This window comes from Arachis ipaensis, chromosome B02, assembly GCF_000816755.2.
Source record: "Arachis ipaensis cultivar K30076 chromosome B02, Araip1.1, whole genome shotgun sequence".
NCBI classification, from domain to species: domain Eukaryota; kingdom Viridiplantae; phylum Streptophyta; class Magnoliopsida; order Fabales; family Fabaceae; genus Arachis; species Arachis ipaensis.
Genome location: NC_029786.2, coordinates 64342124 through 64352969, shown reverse-complemented (window position 1 = coordinate 64352969; position 10846 = coordinate 64342124). Strand labels below are relative to the sequence as shown.

The 10846-nt window shown below is 32.3% G+C and overlaps 1 protein-coding gene and 1 long non-coding RNA gene across 5 annotated transcripts; both read right to left on the bottom strand.

The window, feature by feature from the left end:
• LOC107625385 lies at positions 309-4094 on the bottom strand. Of its 4 annotated transcripts, none has more exons than XR_002357547.1 (5): positions 4016-4094; positions 3651-3807; positions 1579-2960; positions 793-1104; positions 309-527 (listed from the first exon to the last, which is right to left on the bottom strand). It is a non-coding gene; the product is annotated as an uncharacterized LOC107625385 (long non-coding RNA). The 4 variants fall into 4 exon arrangements; XR_002357548.1 differs by having other exon boundaries at positions 793-1822; positions 2836-2960; XR_001617238.2 differs by having other exon boundaries at positions 2836-2960.
• Positions 9620-10534, bottom strand: LOC107625384 (protein RADIALIS-like 3). The gene is made up of 2 exons (XM_016328016.2): positions 10078-10534; positions 9620-9853 (listed from the first exon to the last, which is right to left on the bottom strand). The coding sequence occupies exon 1, from the start codon at positions 10331-10333 to the stop codon at positions 10088-10090; it is 246 nt and encodes an 81-aa protein (XP_016183502.1). The 5' UTR covers positions 10334-10534; the 3' UTR covers positions 9620-9853; positions 10078-10087.

The following is a 10846-nucleotide window of genomic DNA, read 5'->3' as shown; positions in this document are numbered from 1 at the left end:
TGTTCCGAGGGTTACCTAAAACTGTAGGTCGATCTCAGACGAGATCTTCTATACCGGTCGGAGCTGACGTGTCTGGCTAGTGGGTGGCTGTCGGAGCTGTCACTACAAGAAAAATACCCATTCAGGTACACTTGAAAAGTGTAGCCAAAAGTAAAAAAAAAATGATGCCTTAGGCTACGGCTACGCTTTTTGGGCTATGGCTACGCTTTTTGGGGTGATTCCTATTCGGCCGTTGCCTATTCTCAAAGGCTACGCTTTTCTGCACCAAGGGCTACGCTTTTGGGTTTTAAATATTCATACATCTCATATTAAAATAAACATAGCCATATCAAAATAACTATGATATCACTTAGAATTTACTACTAATACTCTATAAAAAACTAAAATATTATATCCTACATAAGTATCTTCTAATAAAAGTCATTAGTCAACTATACATGTATCCATTTCCAACATTACTCTATCTTAGCCAATAAATCACAATAATAATCAACTTAATCTTCATTATCATCATCCTCAATATTATCCTGCATAATTATATAGAAAAGTAATTAGAAAAATATTTATAATGACATTTACGATTATAAAAATTAAAAAATCAAACTCAAAACTATCAATGACTGATATCATTAATCCTTTCTGTACCGTGTACAAGTTTCACCAATCCATAGTAGTGTTTCACAAATCCAAAATTAGAATTCAAAGATCAAAAAAGTATAAGCTATAAACCATAAGATAAAGAGCTATAATTTAAAAAATCATCACCCTAGCAGCTAGACAAAAATCCCCTACCTCCCACCACAATGCCAAAATCAGAACTGTTGCCACAAAATTTCTCTATTCTCTTCACATTTGAAAAGTTGAACTCTCCTACACAAGCCAATCTTGAATTATTACTCCTCCAACTACTACTACTACATGCAGCAGCAACATATAGAACATGATTAGGACTAGCACCTAATCATGGAGAAGCTTGTCTAGCTTTAGTGCTGATGCTGGAGTTGGACCCCCTGTTCCTTTTTTGTTTTTTAGTGAAAGCCTTTTGTCTATATAGCTCTTTTTTTCTTGATGATATGATTGATCCACTTGCACATTAAAATTTACCTGCTCACAGATTGGATAATACACCACTTAACCGTTAACAACAACAGCCGGAACAATAAGAAGAAGAAATAAGAATGAAGATTTGTACTTAATAAAAATTTAGACAAGTTAGACTTTTAATGTTACTACTCTTTATTATTCTGTAAACTATAATCTGCATTTGAGAAGATTCAATCATTTTCATAGTTTATCATTTGGTAATAGTAGTGATAAAAACAGGTCAGAAATCTATATATTAGTCCAGACCAAAAAAATCTCCAATATTTTAGTGCACAGCTACTATGTTCTACTGTGATTAATTTATCATTGAATTCTGCATCTAAATTTTCTGTGATAGTCAACAAACTTTTTTCATATAATGACACAACTGCATACAGCTAGCCCTGTCCTTAGCAACCTTTTTTTCATATCAGAAAAGGAAAATAAAGTAGAGTTATGAAAATATATAATAGTGTGTCAAATGGAGGATGTTACCTGATTTTTTTCCTTCGTGAATTCTTTTCCTTTTGCTTTTATCTTCGGGTAGTATTATCTTTTCTGCTTTAATAAATGCATGGGTCTATACCACTCCCGATGTATAGGATATTTTATTTTTAAAAAATGAAAGAAGCACTCAAAAGACTAACACTAAAAGTATACATCTAGTTCAAGAGCTACGTTTGAAGCACTTTAACTAGAGAAGGAAAACAAGGAATTGACGATAATGGAGCCATGGTACCTGATTATAAGTTTAAAACATTCACAATGATAAGCATGAATGGATTGCTTTAAACAGTTCATGAATGCAAGAGAAGAACAATTTCAAACATCACTCAACACAATGTCTATATACTATTTCTATCATTCATAAACCAAGTATATTTGTTTTATGTCAGCAGTACTCATCATATGTACCATATGTGAAATTTTCACAAGCTTGGGATTCACGAGGCATACTAGAATGAAAAGAAGTCCAATAATTCTTAAGCATCTAATCAAATAGCTAAACAGCATTGTATGATAAATTCAATTAACAACAACAAATCTCTGAAATCATCATATAATCATCAGTATTATACATCCTAGAGCAGTGTATTAAAGTAAAACTATTAGAGAACTAAATATGATCCTTTAATAATTTTAAGCCATTTAGTTTAGCCTAATAGCTAGCAGAGGATAAGCCATTATCCATTGTTAATGGAGTATAAGCAACTTGATATATATTATACAAAAGAACTTTACTCTAAAATAAACCTACAGCAAACCCAAGGAAATCCATTGTCCCTGGCCAAATCAAGAATAAAATGGAAGGCAACAAAATGAAGCACGAAAGAAATCAGAGAAGCCAAAGAAATCACAACTCTGCTGTGTCGATATCAACTCCTAGTTTCAGCATATAATATTAGTTCAAATCCTAAAACAGAACATCTTAAGTGTACCAAACTTCCACTTAACTTCCTAGCTGGCATTGAGTAAGGCCAAAATAAATTAATAAGTAAAATAAAATAGAATGATGGTTAAAGTTACACCCTACCTTATTCAGCTTTGCTTTACTCTCAATACACCACGTGATTTCTTGTCTACTTTTTGTACTTTTTCTCCCCCCACCCCACAAACATTCTAACCAGAGGTCTTAAAAATTCGAGCTAACGAAAACTGGATTCAAGAAACCTTCTTTTTTCTTCAAATTCTAAGAAAGAAAGAAGCTAAAATTTAAGAATTTTTTGCACAGAAAATGAGAAAAGTATGTACCTGAAGATCTCAATGTGCTCAATTTCTCCGGAGAAAGAGAGGTTGCAAATTAAACTAATGTTCCAGAGTTGTTCATGTAGGCTATTTCACAAAGCAATGACTTCACACTACTCGTTAAAGATAGCCTGAACAAAACAATAATTATTCAAATTTAATTTAAAACACAAGAAAAGACATAATTAAATAATTTAAATTAATCAATCAGTGCTCAAGTTGGTCAAGCAAAAAATAAATAAATAAACACAAGATTCTCGGTAACTGTATAGCATTATTTTTCATTATTCAGCAATAATTAGACTAAGCTTCAATTCAAAAACAAGAATATAATGATTATGTTAAACATTTTTCTTGGGGGTGAGGCAGTGAGCACTGACTTCTTGGGGGATCACACAGCTAGAACTTGCCTCAAGATTTCGTTGCTGAACCCCACACAGCTAGTATAGCATTAACAAAAATAGTGAGGCCAGGAAATTCTTGTATTTTTCTTGTACTCCTAAAAGTGAGGCTAGGAAATTCTTGTATTTTCCTCCAAGACAGAAAATTCTTGTATTTTCTTGTATTCCTAAAAGTGAGGCCAGGAAATATTCTATTCTTTCTCTATCTCTAAAATTCTAAGTATCATACATGACATGATCACTAGTTGTCATCAATGAACGAATCCCTTGGATTCATGAAACCTTGCTTCAAATCACTATCCATTACCTATATATTGAGTTTAATGAAGACTATAACATAACAACAATAAATAGAAATTAAAAAAACAAGATATGTCCGATGAAAATTAATTCAGAAACATTAGAAATTGGAAAGCATACCTAGGTTACCAAGTTGATCTATTATAGCTTGACCAACAGAACCTTCCAGCTTAAGCAGCCGCAAAACTCCAGCAGTGATTTGACCAATTGAATCAAATTCAGATTTGAACAGCAAAGCGAGGTGCTGAAGCTCATCCTTGGTTATTGCTGCTTCAATCTGCAAGGTACAATCATCATCAAACAATAAATAAATAAACAAATAATAACTACTATTGTAAATCATTAAGAGCTTGAAGAAGAAAAAATTGACCTCCAGTTAAATCACAATCCTATAGTTTCACAGATTAAAACTCCCAAATTAAAACCCCTAAAATCGGAACCCTAAACCTCTGAAATTTTAGAACCAAATAGAAATCAATAGATACATATTCAACGATGTGAGCACAGTGAAGACGATGATGAGAAGCACAGAGATGATGATGGTGATGGTGGCGCAGCAACAGCGATGATCAGATTAAGATAAGATTTTGAAAATTAAATTTTAAATTTTGAATTTAAAACAAGATAAGATAAAGATTTGAAAAAGATTTGATTTTTAAATTTTAAAAGAAAGATAAGATAAGATAGAATCAAATTAAAAGAAAGATATGATAAGATATAAAAAGATAAAATTTAAAATTTGATTTTTGAAATTAAGATAAGATAAGATTATAATTTGAAATTAAAATTTGAATTTTTTGATAAGATTTTCGAAAATATTTTGAAATAAAGATAGAAAAGATATTTTTTATTTTTTTAATTAATGAAGAAAGAGAAAAACAACCAAAAGATACCAAACTTAAAATTTTTAGATCTATAACACTAAGTTTTCAAAAATTTAAAAAGAAAAATACCAGAAGACATCAAACTTAAAAATTTTAAGATCAAAACAAGAAAAGAAACAGGAACAACTTGAATACCAAAAAAGAACACTAAGAACAATTTCAAAAATTCAAAGGAAACAAAGAATACATAAAGGACACCAAACTTAAGAATTGACACTAGACTCAAACAAAAGACACTATTTTTGAAAATTTTTTTGGAAAGAAAGCAAGAAAATTTGAAATTTTAACAAGAACAAGAACAAAGACTCAAACAAAAAGATAAAGATCAAAAAGAAAAGCAAAGATTTTTGAAAAAATTTTATTTTTTTGAAAAAGGGAAACAAAAGACTCTAACAAAATTAAAAAGTACCTAATCTAAGCAACAAGATAATTCGGTAGTTTGTCAAATCCGAACAATCCCCGGCAACGGCACCAAAAACGTGGTGCACAAAACTGGCTCCGCAGAATTTGCACAGATAGACCGGCAAGTATACCGGGTCGTTGATGAGCGGATAATTTATACGCTTTTTGGCATTGTTTTTAGTATGTTTTTAGTAGGATCTAGTCACTTTTAGGGATGTTTTCATTAGTTTTTATGTTAAATTCACATTTCTGGACTTTACTATGAGTTTGTGTGTTTTTCTGTGATTTCAGGTATTTTCTGGCTGAAATTGAGGGACTTGAGCAGAAATCAGATTCAGAGGTTGAAAAAGGACTGCTGATGCTGTTGGATTCTGACCTCTCTGCACTAAAAGTAGATTTTCTGGAGCTACAGAACTCGAAATGGTGCGCTTCTAATTGCGTTGGAAAGTAGACATCCAGGGCTTTCCAGCAATATATAATAGTTCATACTTTGGCCAAGAATTGATGACGTAAACTGGCGTTCAACGCCAGCCTTCTGCCCAAATCTGGAGTCCGCACCAAGTTTTTGGCGCCGTTGTCGGGGATTGTTTGAGTTTGGACAACTGACGGTTCATCTTGTTGCTCAGATTAGGTAATTTTCTTTTCGTTTTGTTTTCAAAAAAAAAATCTTTCAAAAATATTTTCAAAAATCTCTCATCTGTTTTCGAAAAAAAAATGTTTTCAAAAATTTTATCCAAGATTTTTAAGAATGAATTCTAGTGTTTCATGAAGCATGTTGAAGCCTGGCTGGCTGTAAAGCCATGTCCTATTCCTTTGGGAATGAGTATGTCAGGCGTGTCATGTTTGAATTACATGCTGAAGCTTGTTCTTGAGTCATGTTATAAGTTTGGTGTCAATTGCATATGCATCTAGCATTTTTTGAAAATATCATGCATTTATAGTGTTCTTCATGATCTTCAAGTTGTTCTTGGTAAGTCTTCTTGTTTGATCTTGATGATTTTTTGTTTTGTGTCTTTTCATGTTTATCATATGCATTCTTGAATTCTTAGTGTCTAAGCATTAAAGAATTCTAAGTTTGGTGTCTTGCATGTTTTCTTTGCATTAAAAAAATTTTTCAAAATTGTGTTCTTGATGTTCATCATGATCTTCATAATGTTCTTGGTGTTCATCTTGACACTCATATCATTCATGCATGCATTCATTTTTTTGATCTAAAAATTTCATGCATTGCATCTTTTTAGTGTTTTTCTCTTGCATCATAAAAATTCAAAAATCAAAAAAATATCTTTCCCTTTTTCTCTCATCAAATTCGAAAATTGAGTTGACTTTTTCAAAAATTTTTAAAAATCAAATTGTTTCTCATAAGTCAAATCAAATTTTCAATTTAAAAATCTTATCTTTTTCAAAATCTTTTTCAAAAATCAAATCTTTCTCAAAATTCTTAGTTATTTTCGAAAATTCCAAAAATATTTTTCAAAAATCTTTTTCTTATTTTTATACCAAATTTTCGAAAATAACATAATCAATTAATGTTTTGATTCAAAAATTTGAAGTTTGTTACTTGCTTGTTAAGAAAGATTCAAACTTTAAGTTCTAGAATCATATCTTGTGATTTCTTATGAATCAAGTCATTAATTGTGATTTTAAAAATCAAATCTTTTTCAAAAACTAATTCCTATCATATCTTTTCAAAAATATCTTCTTATCTTATCTTTTTCAAAAAAATATCTTTTCAAAATATCTTTTCTAACTTCCTAACTTCTTATCCTTTCAAAATTTGTTTCAACTAACTAACTAACTTTTTGTTTGTTTCTTATCTTTTTCAAAATCACCTAACTAACTCTCTCTCTCTCATTTTCGAAAATATCTTCCCCCTCTTTCAAGATTTCTTTTTAATTTATTAATTATTTTAATTTTTAAATTTGAATTTTCGAAAATTACTAACATTTTTTCAAAAAAATCACTAACTCTTTTTCAAAAATTATTTTCGAAAATTCCCTCCTTCTCTCTCATCTTATTCTATTTATTTATTCATCTACTAACATCTCTTCCTCACATCATCACCAAATTCGAACCCCCTCCTCTATCTGTGTTCGAATTTCTTCTTCTTCTTTTCTACTAACAATAAGGAACCTCTTTACTGTGACAATTATGAATTAAGATCAGAGCACCAAGCTTTGGAGCCATTACCAGGATTTGTTCGAGCCTGGAGATCACAATTTCGTGCAGTAATGCCACCAAGTTGGACGACCCAGTGTACTTGCTGGTTAGTTGTATCGAAGTTGTGAACCGTGGTATTGGCACCATGTTCTTGGCGCCATTGCCAGGGAAAGAAAGAGCCATGAATTTTACAGAATTAAAGTATAATCACGATTACGCGTACCAAGTTGCTCATGTTGCCAGGGATTGTTTGAGCCTGGACATCACAATTTCGTGCACCAGTCGTCCAAGTAATACCTGAGGTGAGTCATGGTCGATCCTACGAGGATTGTTGTTTTGAGCAAGCAGTGGACACCTTGCAGATCTTAGTTAGGAGGATAGAAAATATAGTTTGTCACGGAAAATGCATAAAATAAATAAAGATAGAAATACCGGATTGATTTGTGAAAACAGTTATGGACGAATAGTTAAGGCTTAGGAGATTCTTTGTCTTTTCGGATTAACTTTTCTTACTGTCTATCTCAAGAGCTTTCTGATTTATTCATGGCAGCCGTAAGTGATTAACTCATGTCTTCTCATCAAGTTAACTTCCGCTACTACAGCAATCTACCACGTTGAGATGACTCATGTCCTCTAATCAAATCACCTCTAGGCTTCTCACTGTAGCAGAAGATGAAGCTCTAAGCAAGCCACTCACCTTCACAATCCTACTCAAGGTGCTACAGACAAGGCAGATCTTCCGAATCAGAGAGGGTTGCTTCTCTGAATCTAGCCTTAGCGCCACAAAAACCTCACACACCCATAGACAATGAGATTATATGTCACATATCCAAAGTTGCTCAGATGCTCTATACGAATCCGCAATGCAAACTCTATATTTAGTTCAACGCTATCCGGGTCAGGAATCGCACAGAACCCAAGTAGAACAAGGGTGATCGTCACGGGTCACCCTCAATTCATGAGATAAAGAACGAGAATGTATAAGAGAATAGAATCAAAATTGTATTGAAAATAGAACAGTAATATTATTAATTCATGAAACTCAACAGAGCTTCTAACCCTAACTTAGGAGGTTAGTGATTCATACTGTACAAAAGTAGTAAAGTATTCGAATGGGGGAGGGAGAAGATTGGTGGAACCCTCAACAAGGGTGATCCTTCTCCTATATATACTAATCTAATGACTAAGGATTACAAAATTTAGATAAACTAGGTTGGTAGTGCGAAAATCCACTTTTGGGGCCCACTTGGTGAGTGTTTGGGCTGAGATTGAGTGTCTCCCATGCGCTAGTGTCCCTTGGGGCATTGAACGCTGGCTAGGAACCCCCTTTTGGGCGTTGAACTCTAATTGCTCCCCTGTGGGCGCTGGACGCTAGGAATGGGGCTAGTGGCTGGCATTGAACGCCAGTTTTGGGCCTTCAATTCTTAACCAAAGTATGGACTATTAAGTATTTCTGGAAAGTTCTAGATGTTAGCTTTCCATAGCCGTTGAGAGCGTGTCATTTGGACTTTTATAGCTCCCGAAAAGCTCTTTTGAGTGCACGGAGGTTAGATCCTGACAGTATCTGCAGTGCTTTCTCTGCCTCTGAATCAGACTTTTGCTCGAACTCCTCAATCTCAGCCAGAAAATACCTGAAATTGCATGAAAACACACAAACTCAAAGTAGAATCCAAAAATATGAATTTTTCACTAAAACCTATAAAAACTTAATAAAACTTAAACAAAACATAATGAAAACTATATGAAAACAATGCCAAAAAGCGTATAAAATATCCGCTCATCGGCTATACCTACGAACACCTATAGAAATATTAGAAGTTAGCTTAATGGGATGTTTATTTTTACTAATTCAGCTGAATCTTCTTTGACTACTACGCTAATGCTATTTTATAGAAAAATATTATAATTTGGAATCCAACTTATATAATTCGCATCAAAAGGTTACTAGTCTAGAGTTTAAGTTGCAACAATTATTTGATACGAGGAAAGTATACCTACTGATGATGAAAGAGGGAGGAATTCTCAAAGTACTTGTTAGCTTCTTTAATTTTTTAATTTAAAAATAATTTTATAGTAAATTCATTTGTTAGGAATATAGGTCTAGATGGGAATAATATTCGTTAATATTGAATATAGGTTTAGATGCTCTTCGAAATGAAATTGTTTAGCTTACATCTAATCATTTTGATGCTTAATTAACTTTATTGAAATTTGTTTGTCATTTCCGTCTTTATTATGTGATGTGCATTATTAAAATTTCTACTCAATTTTCTAAAAGCAAGTTTACTACTCCTTTTGATATTAGGAGATCATCCAGTGATAGAAACGGACATCAGATGACAAATATTTGCGACTTTTGTTGTTCTATTTTTTTAAAAGAAAAATAGTAATAATTAGAACAATACCATATTCAATTTTGTTTAAAACTATTGATATTGAAAATTTTTTTATATATAAAATTACATCATCAAATATTTAATACATAATAATTTATTTAATAAACAAAATAAAACGTCTTTATTTAAAGATGTTTTAAACATCTTTATCTGAATCTCTTGTTTGTTAATTATTGGTTTGCCTCATTTCATTTTAGTGGTATTGGTACTCGGTTGTCATAAAAATTGGATTAAAAAAAATTCAAAATTTGCGCAAAACCTGCTGTTTATTCCTATTAACTCATGAATATAAATGATTTTTATGACTAATTAACATAATAATCCAACGCTACGTACAATAATAGCACTACATGTATGTTATTCTTCATAAAAACAAGTTATAATACTATGGATTCTAGAGTAGTTGGATAATAGTGAGATTCTGAACTTCTTTCTTTCTTATGCCAATTAATGAATGGAACGGAGCATCAGGTTTCTCTGCCTGCAAGTGGACGCATGGAGAAAATAATTAAGTTCGGCAAAAACAAATAAATAAAGATAAATATTATACGGTTAATATTTTTTTGAAATATATTTTATATTTGAGCCAATATTAATTGTTTCTGTTTTTTTTTTTTTACAAAAAGTATTTGATTCTAACATTTTCTATTTTAAAGCTTGTTTACTTTTAAAATTAATAAAGAATTGGCACTGGCAAGTACGTACCTTTTTTCTCCTAATTAGAACCTCCACTCTTCTTGTAATTTGGGTATGGCACTTGCCCTGACTCAATGTGCCTAACGTCGTGAACAAGACGCTCATAGTGCCGCTTCACATCCTCCGGGGTTTTCCCGCCAACGGCGCGGGCAATGTTGTACCATCGGTCAGGGGTGTCCTTGTCGTAAACAGCCAGAGCCCTCTCAAAGGCTTTGTTGTCCTTAGCACTCCACGATGACGAAGATTGCATTGAGCTAGACGCCATTAATTGATTAACTTCTTGGAGGGAAAGGAATGAAACTAATCCAAGACAAGTGTGTGTTTTGATTTTAGAATGGCAATAGAGAATAAGGTTTTAAAGCTAAGGTACTTAGATGGATGATGTGATGATATAGGTAAAGAAAGGGGCAAGGGCTGCTCCTTTTTATAAGGTGTAGTAGTGCTAGTTGGCATGCATATTTTGGTCAAGTGAAGTATAGAATTTGAGCGAGTTGTCTTCTTAGGAACCACAAAATAAAGTTTTGGACCATAAAATTGAGCAGCAATATGAGAGAATCAGTATCTTCAATCACTGAGAGTGTATTTGGAATTCATGAAATTGAAATTCATTTGATTTGGAAATTAAATTTTTCATATGAAATTGGTAAAAGAATGAAGAATTGAATTGATTTGCAATAAATTCCATGGATTACAAGTCTTAATGGATTTATAACTAAAGTCAAGTCCTTTCATATTTTAAAGGATTCAGTTAAAATTGAAATTATTTGATAATTTAAAA